Source organism: Delphinus delphis, chromosome 5 (genome assembly GCF_949987515.2).
Source record: "Delphinus delphis chromosome 5, mDelDel1.2, whole genome shotgun sequence".
NCBI lineage: Eukaryota > Metazoa > Chordata > Mammalia > Artiodactyla > Delphinidae > Delphinus > Delphinus delphis.
In genome coordinates this window covers 1,178,046-1,200,008 of record NC_082687.1, presented here as the reverse complement: position 1 = coordinate 1,200,008, position 21,963 = coordinate 1,178,046, and the positions used below count along the sequence as shown (strand labels likewise).

Sequence of the window (21,963 nt, the reverse complement as noted above, 5' to 3'; positions counted from 1 at the left end):
GATATCTCTATTACATAGTGTGTTCCAAAGCGTCCATAAAAACAAACATCCCACCCATAAAGAGGTCAAAGAATGCAAATATGCCATACCCACAGGAAGAGAGAGATGAGAATGGCCAGGAAATAATGCATATACTAAAACTCACTAAATAATTACAGAAATACAAGAAAATAATGAGACAGAAATCAGGGCTTGAAAGATTTAATGAATATAAAAATACTAACAGTACTCTGTCGTGTTGACAGGAAAATGAACACTGTCCTAAAGCACTTACTGTCTGTCTGAAGGGTAATTTAGAAATACATTAAGAAGCATTAATTATTATCAAAAAATTGCTCTTCTTGAGTGTATCCTCTGAAAATAATAAGAAAAAAGCACAAAAATTTATGAGACTCATTGCAGCATTATTTGTAATGGTTAAAAAGTGGAAATAAACAATATTAAAATTTTGTTAAATTGAATTAATGACTTTTTTTTAATGACACGGGAAAATTCTGAAAGACTTAAACGGTGTATACAATATTCAAATTTTGTGAAAGAATATAGGAAATTGTATTACACAAAGGCTTAATGAGGAGGCAAACTTGAGTATCTGTCAAAGCATACAGAATATGGAGGACAGAAAACAGGGACTTGACATCTGGGAACGTAAGAAGACTCCCGAACGAATATACGGTGTGCTAGACACAGCATCATGTAATCTTTAATACAACAAAATATATAAATATGAAAGGGGGATATACCATAAATACATTTATAGTGTTGCTCCCTGAACATATTTTGAGAAAAATGAAATTTTCTATTATGCTAAGTAGACGGTAACACAGCGAGTTATTTTTAAGTACTCCAACTACTTTTTACAGTGAAGCGAAACTCCTAGCCAAAAATATGGACTAAGTTAGCTCCAGGTACCTATTAATTAATTTGATTTCATTTTAGATCTATTATTCAGACTCTCCAGATTTTTCTCTTTTATCCCCAAGTAGCTGATTCATTCGTAATTATTTCTATTGGAATTACTCCATAAGGAAGAGTTGTCCTATCGCCCTCTTTTATTTATTTTTTTTCAGTCACTGATTTAAATCAGCATGGATTCAGAAAGGTTTTTTTTAAATACTTTGGTTACAATCCAATATTATCATTATTTATTTTATTGCTCAAATAAGATTGATAATAAGAAACATTGAAGAAGTCAGGTCCCTCCTTTTCTTGGAAACTGATATAACACCAGAAGAATGAATAAAGATTTTATATTTCAGTGTCACAGAGATATCTGTTTTTAGTCATCAACATTAGAACAAATAGAAGAATGGAAATGGATTACATCCAGGCACAACAGAAGATGGGAAATAAAGGAAATGTCTTGTATATTTCTGAGAGACCTTGTTTGAAGCCTTAGAAAGGAAAGTCAAAAACGTTCCCTTGGTCAGCAGCCCTCACAGATAAATAGAAAATGCTAGTGATGGGGGCAGGTGCAGGACGGTGAGGTCACCACCCTCTGGAGGACTTCCTCTACATCCAGGGAGCCAGCAGTCTGCACTCTGAGCAAGTCCCTTCGTGGAAGGACTCGGCCAATGATGCTCTTTTCCTACTCCCCCTCCAGCCCAGCAGAGCCCCCTCTTGAATTAGTCGGTCTCACAGCCTGAAAACTCTAAGGTCAATCTGGTCTTCAGGCACAATGGGGCCAATTACTAACAGGACATCTCTCCTGGTGCACACCATATGGGTTCTCTTGTTGTATCCTGTGATTGCTGCCTTGTGTCCCTCTCTAGACCTGCACTGGTCCCTTGCCTGTGCCTCAGGCCTCCAAATCCTGTTCTTAGTGTTAGTCATCAGATGCGGGACCAAAACCACCTGTCATACCTCCTTCACGCTCTCTGTCCACCTGTCCAACTAGAACTTTATTACCTGACCGACAATCTTCTAACGTTTGGACACACACTGGAAGTTCATCACTTGCCGCTGCTCTGCTCACCTGTACCCTGAGAGACCTAAGAGAGCACTGGTTGGAAGCACGGGCTCTGTATCTGGTTACCGTGTATAATTACTGGTTCTTCACTCATTCTTGTCTGACCTTAGGTGAGGAACCCAAACTTTATGTGCCCCAGTTTCCTTCTAAGTAAAATGGAGGTGATAATAAGGATATTTACTCAATGCCTTGCTACAAGGATTCAACACACACAAAATGTTCCAAACAATGTTGGGGACAAGGGCATTCTGTAGTGACTGTAGTATTGCCCCCTGATTGCCACCTGGTGATGTAGGCTTTGTCCTAAGCTTCAGGGACAGCAGGGGATCTGATCATCCCTTAGCTTGTTCTTGTCTTCGAAGTTCAATTAGTAGTTTCAATACAGAAAACACTTAAAGAAATGCACATTTTTAAAAGGAGTGTGTAACTTTTATTATAGCGTTAACACTATTTTTACAAGAACTCTTTTTAAAAGGGATTTACCTGTTAAGGAATACAAAGAGCTGTATTTAAAGAGTTATGAATCTCAAAAATACATATATCGGGAGCAACTTTTTGGTAAGATCACATAGAAGAGCTTGCGGTTAGTGTGGTAAGGACATTTGCTCCCACTAAAGTCTGAAGAGTCCCTAAAGTTCTGGGACATTTTGTTGAGCACAAGCAAAGTAAAAACTGTTCATGTATATACATGTGCAAAACTTCTAGCAGCTGCCTTTTGCATAATTAATTTTTAGTTAATACCTGGGTAATATTCCTGTCAAATGCAAAAATAGCAGGTTGGGTCGACAGGGAAAGAACAATCTTTAACAGGAATACAAATGAACAGGAGAATGGAGTGTGGGTGGTACCTGAGTGATGAACTAAATCTTTATAAAGAGTCTTAGCTTTGTCAAAAGACAATAGTGTTTCATAATTGCTTCTTATGCAAAAACATTGCAAAAGAATCGTCACGTGAAAATGGAAGGTCCTTTATCATCTGAAAACGCTAAGTTGCTAAATGTCAGCAACTTATAAAAAGGTCTAATTTCTTTTTCCTTAAATATTTTTCTAAAAATCTCTCAGATAGAACTCATTTTTCTTTATTACAGTTCTTATCACCGTTTCTACTGTGTCATAGTACACAGAGTGTTTACGTTCAAAAGAAATGCTCTATTCAAAACTGCATATTATAAATGAAAAAGTATGAGCATGCATATATTTTTTTCTTTACTTAATGACCACTTTCAACTATTCATCTACTTTTCTTGTTTTGTTTTTATAAATAACAAGGTATGACTCAGTGTACTGACAAGGAGCAAACAATCAAGTATCTAAAAGGACTATTTGCTTTTCATAGAAGATCTGAGCACATGCATCTGAGCACATGTCTGCTTCTATGAGTTCGCCCTTCTTAGATTCCACACATAAGCGAGATCATGCAGTATTTCTCTTTCTGTGTCTGGCTTGATCTCACTTAACATAATGGCCTCAAGGTTCATCCATGTTGTTGCAAATGGCAGGATTTCCTTCTCTTTAAAAACTGGACAATATTCTACTGTATATATGGACCACATTTTCTTTATCCATGTACCCACTGATGGATATTTAAGTGGTTTCCATCTCTGGGCTACAGATTTCTTTTTTCAACAGGAAATATTTTGCAAGTTAATACAAAACGGGCAATACATTTTATTGGTAATAATTTTTTTTAAAAACTATATGTACCACTCACTGACACTTCCTGTCTTTAATTTTTAAGAGGTTATCTTCTACTCAGAAAGATTACTGCTTGAAATAGAGGTACATTTTCTCCCCTTATTTTTAGAGAATCAAAAGCCCAGCTCTTTACTAAAGAATTTGAACTTAACATAATTAGGGAAATATTATAGGGCCAGTTTTTAATGCTTTAATACTTGTATACACTAATATGACCTAGTCATTCTGATTTTAGCTTGGAATCAAAAGTCTTCAGCAGGTGTTTGCCAGAGAGTTGTTTATTTCTTAGAAATTAGCTTTAAAATCACCCAGTTGATCTGCTCATTGTTACTTGACTTAAAAAGAGTTAAGACTGGATTGTCTTTCTAAGAATTCCCCAGAGGGCCAGGCCAAAGTCACAGCATCCCTGCCCTGAAATTTTCACCACAGAAATGTTGGAATTTTGGAGCAAAAATTAACCCTAGACATCATCTTGTCCAGCTCCTTCCACAGATTAGGAATCTAAGATGCCAAGACCACAGGGTTGGCCTTGCCAGAACTGGACTCAGGTTCTTGACTCTCCGGACAGTGGTTTTTGCTTTTGTTTGGTTTTTTACATCTACCCTATACTATTTCCTCTCTCCAATATGGTAGAAGCAAGAGAGAATCATTTAAATGCATTTTTTAATGCAAAATAAGGGGTTTTCCAATTTTCTTCTTGTCTATTATAAACAATATTTGTATTTGATAGATTTTAACATGAGCTACATGCAACTTAGCCTGCCTATAATGATTCTGGACGAAATTATAGCTTCTAGTACAAATGGCCTGTTTGACACGTTTACACACCTTTCTACAGAATCAGCAGGAAAAATGTGGGTGAAATTTCTGAACATGATGCATAGGAGTAGCTTTCCTGCTACACAAACGGTCATAATGGCGTAAAAATAATTACTTTCATGACGTTCCTTTGACCGAAGGGGACTGTGGGAGGGATGAATTCCAGATTGCACGCAGGGAGCGGCCTTCGGTCCGGAGCCGAGCCACGCCAGCGGCGCTTCCTACGAGAGCCCCGTGTCCTTCCCCTCCCCCCTCCGCCCGCCCCCTCTTCGATTCTGCACGGCCCCCTCTGCTGCCCCCTAGCGGTCCTAAGAGCCGGCAGCGAGGCTGCAAAGAGAAACCTACTTAATGGTGAGCAGAGACGTGACTCTTTTCTTCCCCTGTAAGAATCTGCACCCATTTACAGTGTGAGGTGTTTTCCCCACCACAGAGCAACTCTCAGGACTCCGGCCGGGTGTCCTACAATGCAGCTCAGTCCTGACACCATCTACGCCAAGATCGCCTCTGATTCCTCAAGTTCAGGGCTCAGCCCTATAATACGCACCCACTTGGAGACCAAAGCAAGGCCAGGTTGTCACCCGCGCTTGCGACCAACCGGCTGCAGACCCAAGGTTCCCTGCTAGAGAGAAACACAAACCGAGGGACCCATTTTACTTACTAGCTGCCTTGTAATTACAAGAGGCTGTGACTCAGAACAGCCAGATGGGAGACACGCAGAGCTTCAGGCCCACCGCTGCCTCGCCCCGTGTCCACCAACCCGGAAGCTCTCCGACCTTTGGGCTTTTCTGGAGGCGTCATCACACAGGCCCGCTTGATGAGATCACTGGCTGCTGGCAAGCATTTAACCTCCAGGCCCTCTCCCTTCCCAGGAGACGCGGGTCAGGGTGGGACTAAAAGTTCCCACCCTCTGAACTCCAGGTCGGTTCACCTGGCAACAAGCTCCCCCCAACCCAGCGCAGGCCCCGAGTCACGTCACTAACATGATGAAAGACACCTTTGTCATTTTCCTCACTTAGGAAATTCCTGGAGTTGTAGGAGCTCCGAGCCAGAAGGGGACGGGGGCTAAGACCAAACGTATACACCTCTTATCACAAACCACAACGTCACACCTTCCACGACGAAGAGACAGAACATGTCATCTGGTGACTCAATCAAGATTTCAGTAAAATGAGATAACGAACTGGCCCTGAAATATATTTGTGCATGGGTATAAACTGCTATTCTTCTGTAGTTTAAAAACATGTACCTATTACCCTCAAATCAAGCTGAGAAACTCTTACCTTTCCATAACATTTGGTTCTACTGGTGCTACCCAGAAGGGCTGAACGGATGGGACCCAGAGGCACTGAGAGTAGGCTTCTCCAAGGGACGCATTAATTTACCTTCAGACAAAACCATCACAAAACCCAGCTGGTCTCCCGCCGACTTCTTCCCACCCCACTTGCGTCCTCTTGTTTCTCACGCTCGGAGTATTCTTTCTGTGGATTGAACATATTTCATTCATCACTATGAATATCAGACGGTTTGGCTATTTGTATGTGTCTTTCACCCCTAAAATGCCGGGAGCTCGTCAGTGTCACTTCACACGTATCTGTGCAAATATCCTCCCCACCCCTGCCAAGGTTGGTCTTGCCGCTGTCATTGGAGAAAAATACCATCTGGGAATAGGTCTGAGGAAGAGGGACCATTCAGCTTTATCCTAACAGCAGGGAATCAAAATGAAAGCCTGTAACAGGCAAAGTGACAAGATGTATTCCAAAAACGGCACTAATCAATCAAATGACCAACAAGACTATTCATTTCATTTTTATTGAATTAAAAACTGTCTAGAGACAAGTGGAAAAAATAATTTATTGCAAGATCTCTTACACATGAACACAGAACATTTCACACAAATATCAATGTGCTGATAGGAAATGCTAAATTTAAAGACAAACATTTTTACACAAAAGTAATTGTACTATATTTTATAAAGATAGATGTTAATAAATTATCAGAGATACTGAAGGACGACAGGCTAACGAGTCCAACAGGAATGCGTTCTATGTTGGAATTAAAGTAAGTTTTCTGAACACGATGCCCTGGATATAGTCACATTCTTGTAAGCTAAGATAAAGGAGCTAATTTCTGGGAATAAAGGGCCAGCAGGGGCTCTGACGAACAGGAACACCCCAGCCATGCTTCCAGCTTTTTCCTTGGATGTGGTCAGAGCCCCTAACGTTTACCCCAAACTAACGCAATAGCTCGTTGTGAAACAGTGCCGCTTTAAGAGCTGCACGGGAGTAGTGAGACTTATAATTACACAAGGGGCACAATGCAAACGACAGCGTTTTAGAGGAATTATAATTGCCACGGGATCTGAGTGAACAACCCAATAGTTTAATAACAGAAATGTGCATTCTCTATTTCTGAAGGAAAGTGAGCATAATTCAAACTAGTGAGTATTTTCTTAGCATGATATATTAATTCTTATTTGGGGAGTCTGAAAATAAATTGCATTTTTTCCCTAAAATTCTGAATTCACTCCTTTAGAAAATGATTTCTATAATGATATACACCAACATGACAAAACTTTTTTATATGTTATAGTCATTAAAATATACATATGCATATATAGAGAGCACTGAACAGATATGGAAAACCATGGAGGGGGTGTGTGTGTGTGTGTGTGTGTATAGATAGAGAGAGAGAGAGAGAGAGAGAGAGAGACATGGCCAAATACTGTTCTGTTTCATTTAATTAAATTCAACAAATATTTATTGGGTGTCTACTACTTGCAAGTCACCATGTTAGGTGATGCCTGTAGTAGATTTTAAGACACGTGAAGCTCACATCACCCACACGAAGCCAAACTTCAGATAATATACTAAACCTTGAAAATACTCACAAGCAGAGCTCAAGCTGAATAATGAACAAGGAAAGAGATAACCAGGAGAAAGGCTTGGGGAAATGGAAAAGGACCAAGGGAGTGACTGCTCCCAGGCTTGGCAGGAGTTAGGGGAAGACTGGACCTCACCCCGTCCTCTTCACCTCAAGGTCCAAGATTCAGTTGTCATCCTGCTTTGTTTCCTTTACAAAGTGGAAAAAATAGGGTATTAATTTTCAGTGATAATAAAGCTTGTAGGACTCCTAAAAGATTTTCTTTCTCTTTTTAAGTAAAATTTGATCTGCATTCATATCTACAGTTTTTCTAAGTCATTCCCAGCATCACGCTGGATGAGACAGAAGCACCCAAGTCAAATGAGCAATGCTGGCGGGAAGCTAATTTATCAGAACATCGGGAAGCAAGCTAGCACCAGAGGTGAAAACAGTGAAGAGAAGATGAAGATAAGTATTTCAGAACTTGGCATTCCATTCCTTTCAGGACTTCTACTCTAAACGTATTTATAACGAATGTGTACATCCAGGAAAAGACATATAGTCAAGGAGTCTCCCCCCCCCCAAAGAACCAGCGCATCAGCGGGGAACAAAGCATCAGACTTGTTTCTGATGCAACCCACTGGGAGGGGGGAAAGCTGGCAGGGCCTCGGTGTCACGAGCCACCCTGGGTCACAGGACCACCGAGCGAACCCCAGAGTTCTGAGGCCCCCCAGCACCTGGGTTCAGGCTGGAGTACACCCAGGGAACGAGCAGGCACCTATAGCCTCCCTGCGGAATCATTTAGATTCCGGAAAAGTATAGATCACTCTTCTCTCCAGGAAAGACACACGAGGGACCAGGATGTCCAAAAATGCCCAAACATCCCCCGAGGTGACAGCGTGGCCCTTACAAGGAGCTGGAGCGTCATGGTTAGGAAACCTCCCGCGAAGGCGGCCCTGTCTTGGCCCTGATGGCGCCCTCACGACAGCTGAGGGCGCTGGGGAGGGCCCGGGGGCGCCCCTCACCGCCCACTCCCCAGCTGGGTCTGAGCCAGATTGCGGAGGAACAACCAAAACCAGGTCTCCTCCGTCTACTGCTTTGGTTTTAATCTCATTAGAGGACAAAACCAGCAACCATAAAGTCTCCGCTAAGAAGTCTGTATAGTTCTTACCGGCTCACTAATGGTTCAGTATTTCTGCTGCTCTACTGAAGAGTTCGCGTAAGCAAGAATTCTTTGCAAATGAAACGTGTTTTCAGTGATTATGATTTAGCTCCCATGTTTATAGTCTGTCTTAAAAAAGGAATTACACTCTGATGAGTCATACCTCTGTTCCCGTAATTTTTCTGGATAGAAACCAAACTTGCATTGGCTCTTTTTTGCCCTTCATGGACACTGGGCCTCTGTGCTCCAAATGGAATTGTGGGTCTGAATTTTCTGGTGTCATGAGACATCTAAAGGGGACAGGGAACAGGGAGAGAAACGTGGAGCACGGCTGCACAGAGAAAGTGACACACATCAAAGCTATTTAAAGGCACCTTGAGGTTTTAGTAACAATGATCATAGCAGAAACTCCTAAGATGGTGAAGCATCACTTAAATTGGAAATAATGACACCATCTTCTCAAATAAATAATAAATAATCCTAAGAGCAGAGGTGGTAAATGTTAAAGGCAATAAAAGCACCCAGGGAATTAAAACACATGCAAAGAGACATTTTTCAAATCAGTAAACACCTAGATGTGTCTCTTACCTGTATGTATATTCAGACACATTTATTTTTCCTTTTTGTCCAGTGGTTTCTGTTCGGCTTGTGAGGTTGACAGTATTTCCAAAAAGACAATAGCGAGGCATCCTCTGTCCTATGACACCGGTGACTACCTCCCCTGTGTGAACCCCTATCGTTATCTGCAGAAATCAAAGCTCTGCCTTAATAAAGTCAATACTATGAATTATTGCTTCCTCTATATTAAAGAATAATGCAGAGTCATCATATAAAAATCATAAGAATTCTCTAGAACTCCAAGCATATTACAGACAAAAACCCTCACAGAAATCTTTCAAGAGGAACATTCTTTTTGCCAAGTTTGAAGCTTTCAAAGATGTGAATCTGGCAACTTACATGAGACACAGGAAAGAGATTTTAAAAAATAAACCAGAAGAGACAGGGGTTTTTATCTCATCCTCATGACTTTCAGTACATGGAATAAAGAAGATTTCAAACAGGTGGACAGGTTTCCCATTTCTATGGAAGAATGTAATACAATGGGTTCAATACAATATGAGTCTTTGTTTATACAGATGGCCAAAAGGCACAAGAAAAGATGCTCAACATCGCTAATTACTAGAGAAATGCAACTCAAGATTGCAACGAGGTATCACCTCACACCAGTCAGAACAGCCATCATTAAAAAGTCTACAAATAAGGGCTTCCCTGGTGGCGCAGTGGTTGAGAGTCCGCCTGCCGATGCAGGGGACATGGGTTCGTGCCCTGGTCCGGGAGGATCCCACATGCCGCGGAGCGGCTGGGCCCCTGAGCCATGGCCGCTGAGCCTGCGCGTCCGGAGCCTGTTGCTCCGCAGCGGGAGAAGCCACAACAGTGAGAGGCCCGCGTACCGCAAAAAAAAAAAAAAAAAAAAAAAAGTCTACAAATAACAAATGCCGGAGAGGGTGTGAAGAAAAGGGAACCCTCCAACACTGGTGGTGGGAATGTAAACGGGTGCAGCCACCATGGAGAACAGTATGGAGGTTCCTTAAAAAAACTAAAAGTAGAGCTGTCATAGGACCCAGCAATCCCACTCCTGGGCATATACCTGGAGAAAACTATAATTTGAAAAGATACATGCACCCCAGTGTTCACTGCAGCACTATTCACAATAGCGAAGACATGGAAGCAACCTAAGTGTCCACTGAAGGATGGATAAAGAAGATGTGGTGCATATATACAATGGAATATTACTCAGCCATAAAAAAGAATGAAATAATGCTATACGCAGCAACACGGATGAACCCAGACATTATCATACTCAGTGAAGGAAGTCAGACAAAGACAGATATCATGTGATATCACCTATATGTGGAATCTAAAATATGACACAGACGAACATATCTACGAAACACAAACAGATTCACAGACATAGAGAACAGATATATGGTTACCAAAGGGAAAAGGGAGAGGGAGGATAAATCAGGAGGAGTTTGGGATTAACATACACACACAACTCTATATAAAATAAATAACCAACAAGGATCTATAGTATAGCACAGGGAACTATATTCAATATCCTGTATTACCATAATGGAAAAGAACATGAAAAAGAATACACGTTATATATGTGTAACTGAACCACTTTTCTGTACAGTAGAAACACAACATTGTAAATTATACTTCAATTAAAAAAACATTAAAAATCTTAGTCTTTGTTGTCAAGATGTTATTCCTTGTACATAATTAATGATTAGCTGGTCAAGAATATAAATCAGTTGTCCAAAAGGTCTATTACTACCATTATAATATCTGTTTTATCTACTAACCTGAACAGATTCACCATCTACCTGGACCTGGCCGGCAATTTCCATCATGTCCAAAGCCAGGTGGCAAATGGAACGTGCATGGTGGATGCAGGGCTCTGGTAACCCACTCACCGTCATGTACTTATCACCGACCGTTTCCACCTAGCAGGGCACAGATTGGTCAGTACAAACATGACTGTTTCACTTGCTACCCTTACACAGAACATGTTCTTCCAATTGCTATCAATAACTTTCAACTTTCCTCCCCTGAATCTCTTAAAATTCTGATACCTTCAACTCCAACAAGAAGAAACGTCATTATTTGAAATGTACACATCTGGCACTTGGAGTCTGGTTACAGGCATTATTTTTCCTCTGGTTAAGTCCCGGTTTCTCAGCTCAGATATGCTTACTACCCAGTAGAACAATTTACTACCCTATTTCCCCTTAAAACACTGATGGTTGGATGGGCCAAAGCTCCACTGCCCCCAGTTCAGTGATTTATCCTGGTCATTAACCACAGATTTTTATGATGTGCTCACCAAGTGTTACACTGTTCCTCGGAAAAAGACTATAAAATAAATAGTCCTTGTGACACTTCTATGACTCCAGATGCCTGGGGGTGGTTTAGTTCACATTCTTGCCTTTACGAAGCAATATTCCACTGACTGCATTTTTCCAATATTATATTTGTTACTAACTGAAACCAAGGGCAGAAATGCCTTATAAACGTTTCCCTTCAAGCTGATGTTATCTAGAAGCAGGTCTGAGTCCCCTTCTTATGCTCCATGGCTTCTTTACTGTGCAAATCACTTTTACCTTTCAGTAAAAATGTCGCTTGGAGACCAACGACACAAATGCCATGTTTATATTACACGTGATAAACCACCTGCACGGATTTAACATTTTATTTTAACTAGGGAATCGTCTGTTCCATTCATTTGGGTTACAAGGAAGAGAATGTTTTAGAACGAGAGGTATTATTTAAGAAAATGGTAAATAACGAAGGCATGAGAGCTGCCCGTACCAAGCCTGCAGGGCTACAGTCAGGGAATGGCACTGCATTAGGGCAGGACCTGGACTTGCCTTATAAACAAATGGATTTTTCCGGGAATCCGTCAGAGTGTCGAATCTGGTATAGAGGTCGTTGAGGAGGTTGACAATCTTCATGGCCCCTTCCCCAGACGCATGCTTGCTGCAGAAGGCGTTGAAGCCCACGATGCCGCTGAAGAGGATGGTCACGTTGTCGTACCTCTTCGCGGGCACCGGACGCTTGTGCCTCAGCTCGTTGGCCACGGATGGAGGAAGGACAGAGTACAGCAACCTGTCCAGAGGGGTGAGGACAAAGCCACAGTGAGAGATGCTGAGAGCAGCTTCAGTGCCTCTCCGGCCCACTTCGTAGACTTCAATGCCATGTGCACTGTGCAGGCTTGGGTTCTGACAGGACACCCGCTATTAGCCATCTTTGTAAGTCAAGTCGAGAAAATATAAATAATTGGTTTGTTTTAATCCCACAGAACATCCCCAAATCCAAACCAGTTCAAAGCAAATCAAAATAAGCCAAACGAAACAGAGGACTGACACCGGGAAGTCAAAGTTTTCTTGCGTGGTCTTGTGTGTCGACGCTCCTGCTGGGATATTCACAGGGTGAAAGAAGCCATTCAAGCACTTAGCACTGTTTGGATCCCACAAAACCAGGGATACGTTCACCTCTCAGGGATAAGCCATCTGCCTCAACGTTTGTCATCTGACGTGAAAAGCAGATTTCCCCAACAAGGACCTACTGTACAGCTCAGGGAACTCTACTCAATATCCTGTAAAAACCTTTAACAGAAAAGAATCTGAAAACGAATATGCATATATGTATATATAACTGATTCACTTTGCTGTGCACCTGAAACTAACACAACATTATAAATCAACTATACTTCAATGAAAGAAAGAAAGGAAGGAAGGAAGAAAGAAAGGGCAGATTTTTCTGTTTCATTCCTGCCTCACTCCTTCATGGAAGAAACGGATAAAGCAGGTAGAAATTGGTCTAGACAAGAAAAGATCCTATTTCCGTTGACAATCCTGAGACCACGCTGACGGGACCAGGGGCTCTGGGGAGCAGGGAGAGTGGTGAGCACACGGGAGGAGTGAGAGCTGAGCAGAGAAGCGGAAGCAGGCAGACCTGCGGTTCCTTGACGTGACGGCGCACAGGAGTAGCCACCACCTCCGAGCCTCTTCCTCCCCTAAGCCAGACGGCACCGGTGCCAAGGTTAAGGTGCAGAATGGTGCTGAGGTCTCAGTTTTTCGCTACCTTTAGTGGAATTTATTCAGTGTTTCACTTTTCACTTTCAAACAGAGAACATTTTATACAACATTTTAAAGCTGTATTTGAATATTAAATGTGACCAGTACAACTACTTCATTTCAACAAAAATTCATAGTAAATGTTTATCATTAAATCACCTTGAAAACCAAACACCAACGAAGATGGAAACCTTGGTGGTTTTCTAATATAACAGCCGAGCAGGGTCCGAGTAACTCAGACTTACAAATCCAGGTGACTGTGAGCCTTGGTGCTAAGTGCTGTCTTACAAGCGCCATAAAATGTGTTATTTTTCATGGGGGAAGCTGTACCACAGACTGATAAATATACATTTTGAGTGGTTTCTCGAGCAGTAGGAGGAATCTGACTGGCCCACCTCATCCCACATACTTTTGGAAATTTGCCAAATACCGGACCGCTTAAGGGGTTCCCTTCAGGGCCGTGAGGAAAGTAAAGTGGTGTCGAAGAAACTAGTTTTCAGCTACATTATACAAAGTAGGAGAAGGGCAGGAAGAAGCTAGGGATGAAGACAGACGTTTACGTGGATTCTCTATCCATCTAGCTGCCAATAAACAGTTAATTGCTGTGTTTACCTGTGGGCACAGCATCCAACCACAGGCAACACACACACATCAATGCAAGAAAAGGACAGGAAGTGGTGCTGTTACCAACCCTATGGTGTCAAGTAGAGTGACACAGTTCCTCCACGAAGGAGGATGAGGTCAATTCTCCAAGACAGCTTCCTATTATACAAACGTTAAAAATGAACACGCAAGACCACCGGAAAAATCCTCTTACGAAAGTCAGTGATTTCATGCCTTTAATTGATTTTAATTAATATACTCAAGCAAGGCCAAGCAGTATGCACAATGTGTATCTGTTTAAATGAATTACCTGAAAACGAAATATTATCTTAAATGTTACTTGCCCAGTAGTTCATAATTTAATCCACCATTCGTAGAAAAATAAGTTTTGTGTTTTGATACCTTTGTTCATGTATCAAATTACAGATGCAATTGCTGTCATCACAGATGACACTACAGTCTGTCAGGCTCACACCTGCTGAACCCCAAAATAATCTGGAGTCCAAGAACAGAACGCTTTCAAAATATAATGGCCAAATCTAAGTTCAGTGTTCTGTGACCCCCAGCACCTGGGCAGCCCTGGCACCTAGAGGTACACCTCTTGTGTGAAGAACTGGACGAACGGGTAGTTGGACTTGAAATATGCACTTGAATTATTCTTCTAATGACTTCCAGAGACATGCTTTGGCGTATATTCTTCCAGCTTGGTTTGTAAAATTACTATTAGGACTGACTGATTTCTGTGTGCGTAACTTCTATCGAAGTGATGTGTTCGAGTTTACCTAGGACTCCAGACCTACGGCAGGTCCCACGCCTCGGAGTCCTGTTATAGGGAAGAACCTCTGTGTTCTATTACAAGCTAATCACTAACGGGGTGTTGCTTATCAGATTAAATTGTACACGATGGCCCATCTCTGGGAACCCTGCTCCCCAGGTCACGAGCCTTAAGCTAAATACCTTTGTTTAGCTACCAGGAAACAGCCTAACCAGGTTCACCAGGGAGCGGCCGCAGGAAGGCAGACATTCACACCTCCCAGCCCCAGACGCGGCCAGGAACCAGGAAGTGCTTAGCCTTAGCCCCGCCCCTTTGGCGGGTCCCACCCACCTTCGGCTTTAGCCCCGCCCCTTTGGCTGGTCCCACCCCCTTCGGCTGGTCCTGCCCCTTTTAGTACAAAAGGAGCCCGAATTCTAACTCAGGCCAGATGGTCGTTTGGGACACGAGCCCGCCATCTTCTGGGTCTGCCGTCTTTCCGACTACGATCGCTGTTCCTTGCCCCAGCAACTTGTGTCTGGATTTACGGGCCTGCTGCGCAGCGAGCAGCCTGACGGTCAGTCTTAACTACGGCAGGGCCACCGGCTACCACGCAGGCCAGCCCTGCCAGCCCTGCCCGCCCTCTTTAAGCACAGGGCACGTGCTTACGTGTCTGTCTTCTTCTTTTCATCTTCCAGGGCACGCAGTGTGAGCTGCAGCCTGTCCGTGAGGATTTCCAGCTCCTGCGTCAGCTTGTACTCCTCTCGGAACTGCTCCCCCAGCAGCACGAGGTCCCGCGTGGCATCGTGCAGGGGGATGTCGCTCAGGTACAGCCCTCGCCGGGTCAGGTCGTCCAGGTTCATGACACTGTCACAGGGAGAAGGAGGCACTGTCAGTCCCCAGGGTCCCCACGATAACACTGCCCTGGCTCCTGTCCAGGAGTCTAATCCCGCCGCCTGCCATTCAGCAGGTCAGGCGGAAGAAGATTTGGAGAAAAGCGAGAGGAATGTGCTTCATTCTTCTCAATATTTAAACATCTGTCAAAAGAGCAGTGAACCTGACATGCAGTGAACCTGACATGCAGTGGACCTGACATGCAGTGGACCTGACATGCAGTTTTGCCAAATGGCACTGTCTAAGGCCATCAGCCTAAATTAAAAGATAATGTGAAAAACTGCCCTACGAAACCTGCTCGGGTTTTTAACACAAGCCTGTTATACTTATTGCCACAGTTTTCCCTCATTATGAAGAGATGAAGAAAAAGTTATCTTTCCTCTCTTTAACAAGGATAACAGTGTTTCTTCTGAGAAGCTAGTTCATTGTTGCCTTAGGGGTTCTATGACGTAACTAGGCATCTTCTCTTTCACAGACAATGATGAAAGGTTTACAGCCTGATTTATGACCCATCTTCAACATGACTTTTCTGTACTCATGACTTTCTAACATGCACTTTCTATTCTGCTCTTACTTCTGGCTCTAATTTCTCTACTACTCGTATTTTCTTTGACAAATTTTCTCATTTATTTGAAACAGTATTTGCTCTTGCTGAATTTGATGCATCTTCATAACTTAAGTCATTCTTAGAACAACATGATATTTATCGATTCGGTGAAGATCTACCAGTAAAAAGTTGACTTTTAAAAAAATTTAGTATTTCGTTAAAATGTCTGAAGGTTACATTCTTGGTTTGAATTCTTTAAATGCAAAGTAATTATTTCCAGTTGTGCATAATAATAATTTCTCTAAAATGACATAACTGTGTTGTGACTTTACTAAAGAAATTGGGATTAATAAAATGTTTCCCTGCAATATATTCTCAGCAGAAATGTCCATAAATCAAAGCAAAAGTTAGCATGCTAATAAAGAAAAATAAAATGATCAGTTTACTATTGACACACACCCTTCAGGAAAGAGGCCAGCTCATCCAGCAAAGGGTCTACAAGACCTGCCAGTGAGCAGAGGAAAAATGACTATAACTGTAAAACGAAAATGAAGGGTTCAAATGCTCATACTGAGTGAGAAAACTTAATCAAATTACGTCTCATTGTTCTCAAAACATATTTATTATTTTAATGAGCTATTATTTTTTTTCCTGTTTTTTTCTTAACATCTTTATGGGAATATAATTGTTTTACAATGGTGTGTTAGTTTCTGCTGTATAACAAAGAGAATCAGTTATATGTATACTTATATCCCCATATTCCCTCCCTCTTACATCTCCCTCCCACCCGCCCTACCCCACCCCTCTAGCTGGTCACAAAGCACAGAGCTGATCTCCCTGTGCTATGCGGCTGCTTCCCACTAGCTACCTATTTTACATTTGGTAGTGTATATATGTCCATGCCACTCGCTCACTTCGTCCCAGCTTACCTTCCCCCTCCCTGTGTCCTCAAGTCCATTCTCTACATCTGCGTCTTTATTCCTGTCCTGCCCCTAGGTTCTTCAGAACCATTTTGTTTTTTTTAGATTCCATATATATGTGTTTTCATACGGTATTGGTTCTTTTTATGGCTGAGTAATATTCCATTGTATATACGTGCCACATCTTCTTTATCCATTTGTTTGCTGATGGACATTTAAGTTGCTTCCATGTCCTGGCTATTGTAAATAGAGCTGCAATGAACATTGTTGTACATGACTCTTGGAATTATGGTTTTCTCAGGGTATATGCCCAGCAGTGGGATTGCTGGGTCATATGGTAGTTCTATTTTTAGTTTTTTAAGGAACCTCAATACTGTTCTCCATAGCGGCTGTATCAATTTACACTCCCGCTAACAGTGCAGGAGGGTTCCCTTTTCTCCACACCCTCTCCAGCATTTGTTTGTAGATTTTTTGATGATGGCCATTCTGACTGGTGTGAGGTTATATACCTCATTGTGGTTTTGATTTGCATTTCTCTAATGATTAGTGATGTTGAGCATCCTTTCATGTGTTTGTTGGCAATCTGTATCTTCTTTGGAGAAATGTCTATTTAGGTCTCTGCCCATTTTTGGATTGGGTTGTTTGTTTTTTTGATATTGAGCTGCATGAGCTGCTTGTAAATTTCAGAGGTTAATCCCTTGTCAGTTGCTTCGTTTGCAAATATTTTCTCCCATTCTGAGGGTTGTCTTTTAGTCTTGTTTATGGTTTCCTTTTCTGTGCAAATGCTTTTAAGTTTCATTAGGTCCCATTTGTTTATTTTTGTCTCCATTTCCATTTCTCTAGGATCAAAAAGGATCTTGCTGTCATTTATGTCATAGAGTGTTCTGCATATGTTTTCCTCTCAGAGTTTTATACCGTCTGGTCCTACATTTAGGTCTCTAATCCATTTGGAGTTTACTTTTGTGTATGGTGGTCCAGATTCTTCTAATTTCATTCTTTTACATGTAGCTGTCCAGGTTTCCCAGCACCACTTATTGAAGAGGCTGTTTTTTCTCCACTGTATAGTCCTGCCTCCTTTATCAATGATAAGGTGACCATATGTGCGTGGGTTTATCTCTGGGCTTTCTATCTTGTTCCATTGATCTGTATTTCTGTTTTTGTGCCAGTAACTGTTTTCCTCTTGGGGTTATTTATTTTGTAAGTAAAACTGCTTTCAGTTGATCTCATTTCGTGTGAGTACTGGTTTCTCTATACACAAGAGCAGGTCCCATATGACAACGGGTGAGTGTGTCACTATGTAGCCAATTTCTGCATATGGTGATTAGCAAGTAGACTCTAAACTTCCTGCTTCTATTTCCAAAGAAACCTTTCTCTCCATGAGTAGAAACTGTCCCTATTGAGAAGCTGTCATTCTACCGATGCTCAACTTGGAAAGAGGCCGAAGGAAGAACACTTATTTATAGCAGTTGAAGATATATAGTTAGATCAATGGAGTTTATTAATAAAAAATATAAAGAGTTTATATTCCCTAATTTTGTCTCTTTTATTTTCGTAATATATATTCTCAGGGGAAAAACCCATCATTAGTCTTATAGAGTCTTTAATACCATATTAATAATTTCCAAGGAACGTGTTACAAAATTCATTTGATTTTTCAGAAATTTGAAGACAATATCTTTAAATGAAAAGTGATCAATTGGACTTTAAACTAAATTTTTAATCAACAGCCCACCAAAACATCCTTTCTTGAGTGTTACTAGATAATGTGCATACATTTGGCCTGCACAAAGTTATCACCTAACAACAAGTTCTCTAGTTATCTGTGTCTACTGCTCTCAAGTAAATTTAGATATGTGTTTCTTATTCTAAATTCCCACGCATCTTTTAGTAGAATGCTTGTCACGTTGGGAAAATACCAACCTACAGTTTTACTTCCCTCTAATGTTTATTATATCTATTTTTTAAATTAATTAATTTATTTATTTGTTTTTGGCTGTGTTGGGTCTTTGCTGCTATGCACCGGCTTTCTCTAGTTGTGGTGAGGAGGGGCTGCTCTTCGTTGCAGTGCACGGGCTTCTCATTGTGGTGGCTTCTCTTGTTGTGGAGCGTGGGCTCTAGGCACGTGGGCTTCAGTAGTTGTGGCACGTGGGCTCAGTAGCTGTGGCTCGCAGGCTTTAGAGCGCAGGCTCAGCAGTAGTGGCTCACGCGCTTAGCTGCTCTGCGGCATGTGGGATCTTCCCGGACCAGGGCTCGAGCCCATGTCCCCTGCATTGGCAGGCAGATTCCTAACCACTGCACCACCAGGGAAGTCCCGATGTTTATTATAAATAACGTTATTTACATAAATGTCACCTTAAAACTATATTTTGAATAGTATATCTCAGTTAAAGTAGTGAAATAGTTTTAGTATAAAATAGCTTACATCCAGAAATCAGTAGAAAAGTAACTTCGTGGTGCCAAATATAACCATGTATTTCTGCCATCGCATTACATGCTTTATAGGTTTGCTTATGGACATATGATGTGTCTTTGGAGGGTACAAAACTACAGAGTTAGCTACCTTCAGATTAGGTAACCCCGGATCTAATGGCATAAACACTCAGCAACTTGACTAAGGCACGGCAAACAAAACAGAAGACATGACTCCTTCCGAGTTTATTGCAAATGTTCAATGAAGTTATCCTTGTTATAGAGAGGCGTATAAGAAGAGTTGTGAAGTCTAAGCATACTTTGTAGAAACAATTGAATAAAAAGATATTGGACTCCTTCATTAGCGCCAGATGGGTACTTCTATCTATTATAATTCACCTCGAAGTGATTACCTTGGTGAGCACAGGAAAAGTATGCTGTCTGCTTCAGGTAAGTAGATCATCTGGCCCTTGAGCCGTAAGCAGCTGATCTCAGTGCCCGTCAGTTCATCCTCACACTCTGATTTCTCTACATCCAACAACCCTTCCTGGAAAAGGCAAGACACAACCGTCCACTCATGCCTTTGTCTCTACCTAACGACTCAGCCGAGGAGGACACAGAGACCCTCATTCCCACCAAGCCGTAAGGGAGAACATCGGCCCAGGTAGAACAGGAGAGGCGTTTCACCAGATTCCGCCAGGTAACAAGCAGACAGCCTCACATCACTGCAGAAAAGCCAACTGACCGCTTCCTTTGAACCCAGAAAGACAGTAGCTGTGCTACTTTCACATCTTTATGGAAAGCTGCAGTGAGTCTTATTTCTGATTTTCCACCATGGCCACAGCACGTAATCCCAGGCTCTAGCAAAGACCAGACCCAGTGTCCCCATGCCCACCCCTACACTACATGCACAGAGCAGCTGGAAGCAGCTGGTTCCAAATACAGGAAGCAGGTGTGGGGAAGACCTTTGTAGGTGGAGGGCGGAAGGGAGGGTGAGCTTTGTCCTCTGGAACACTGGCTACATCAGCCCGAAGAACAGAAACTACGAGATCTGGGTACCACCAACTATCAACTGAATGAAAATGTTATCACTTGTATTTCCCCACAAAAATGCCCTGAAGAATAACAGACAATTTAGGGAACAACAAACCAGCGGCTTTGGGTGAAGTTTAAAAAATCTTTATTAGTTCCCCAGATTTCTAAAATAGGAGTCTGTAGCTGTATATTGAGTAAAAGGTGTTGGTTTCATCGTGTGCACCCGGGCAGCCTGGGCGAGGCCTTCTCCAAACTCTCACGCGTTTATTCTAACCAGAGGAGAGGGTCCCACTTCCCTACAGGCAAACCCCAAATCAGCACCGTTGCCTTTGAAATAGGACTCCCTTCGGGCTCTGGTGTTTCTCTCTCTACACCTTCTGCATCTCACAGAATGTTTTCGCAGCTAATTATCCCTGTGGAACACTTCTAATCTGTAACAGACCTTACTTTCTCACATTTACTGAAATAATATCTCAATTACCTTGCTTCTCAGTACGAAGACCGTATTGATGTGTGAGAGGATCCCATGGAAACTGATGTCAATATGAGGACGGACCAGCGAGAAGACAGACAGGAGGCTGCAGGTCCCAGGCTGGAGCTAAAATGCAGATGAAAACAAAAGGATACTTAGTCAATAATTCTTATGATCTGATAGTAGTTATTAGATCAGACCAGCTCAACAGCACTTGAACATAGAAAATCGTAATTATTTCGTAGGAAAGTGACCTCAACTGTGGACTCACAGCATCATCTAAGCAGCTTGGCGACTAAATGAACATCCAGTAGTTGCCTGAACATGAAACCTAATATGGAATCAGGGGACTAATATTCAAATATAAGCTAATCTAAACAAGAGAAGAATTTTTGAAGAAAAAAGAATGGAACTTAGCTTTTAAATTGTAGCATGAGGTGTTAGATGTCCACGGCCTAAAATGAAATTTAAATAGCAAAACCACCCACGACACTCATAGTTTATCGGGAGACGGCTAATTATCAATAAAAGGGAAAGTGGGTGACTGCTTACACTAAGTGATGTTCATCCACCCTCTAGCCTCACAGTATAACAAGGGGAGAGCAGGCCAAGAGGGACGTGACACAGTCAAGGTCATCAATGGAGGAGAGGCAGAGGCAGCATAACAGCCCAGTCCACACATGGTTCTGCCTCCAGATTTACGGGTTCATGCCAGATCCCATGGGAGTTCATCCTGAATTAAGAGTCCTTAATTAGAAGCAAAAAGTATCTCTAGACACATGTCATGTGCAATTCCAAAAGTCAGAAACGGAGAGAAAAGAAAAAGTAGGAAGAGAGGACTTGACAACAGGTCTGAATAAGAAGATAATGTAATAACAATAATAATAATACAAGTCAAACGTACATTCCTGGCATCACCCAAATGTTGTCCTTTGATGCTTTTTCTACTAAACCCCACGGTAACCTCTATCGCTTTCCTCTTTGGTGTATTTTAAATTCCTTCCTTTTCCCTGCAAATGTCAGTGGTTGATTTTGAAAGTTATTTTCAGACAGTAGATATTCAGTGACTATTTGCTCCATGTTGAATAAATTAAGTGAAAACTGATTGTTACTGGAAAGTTACTCACTTCCTCATTAAAACAAGTACACTATTCCCACAGAATTCTCCCACTGCCCTTGTGATTA

General features: G+C 41.9%; 1 protein-coding gene across 2 annotated transcripts in view; it reads right to left on the bottom strand.

Annotated features, from left to right (window-relative positions):
* Window positions 1-6,314: 6,314 nt before the first annotated feature.
* GUCY1B1 (guanylate cyclase 1 soluble subunit beta 1) overlaps window positions 6,315-21,963 on the bottom strand; it is a 47,772-nt gene continuing 32,123 nt past the window's right edge. For both annotated transcript variants that reach the window (XM_060011919.1, XM_060011920.1), the window contains exons 7-14: window positions 20,788-20,904; window positions 19,685-19,818; window positions 15,171-15,368; window positions 11,939-12,176; window positions 10,874-11,014; window positions 9,093-9,247; window positions 8,668-8,794; window positions 6,315-7,552 (exon numbers count right to left, since the gene is read on the bottom strand). In XM_060011919.1, the coding sequence (XP_059867902.1) occupies window positions 7,529-7,552; window positions 8,668-8,794; window positions 9,093-9,247; window positions 10,874-11,014; window positions 11,939-12,176; window positions 15,171-15,368; window positions 19,685-19,818; window positions 20,788-20,904 (1,134 nt within the window). In that variant the 3' untranslated portion in view covers window positions 6,315-7,528. The remainder of the gene's footprint in view (window positions 7,553-8,667; window positions 8,795-9,092; window positions 9,248-10,873; window positions 11,015-11,938; window positions 12,177-15,170; window positions 15,369-19,684; window positions 19,819-20,787; window positions 20,905-21,963) is intronic.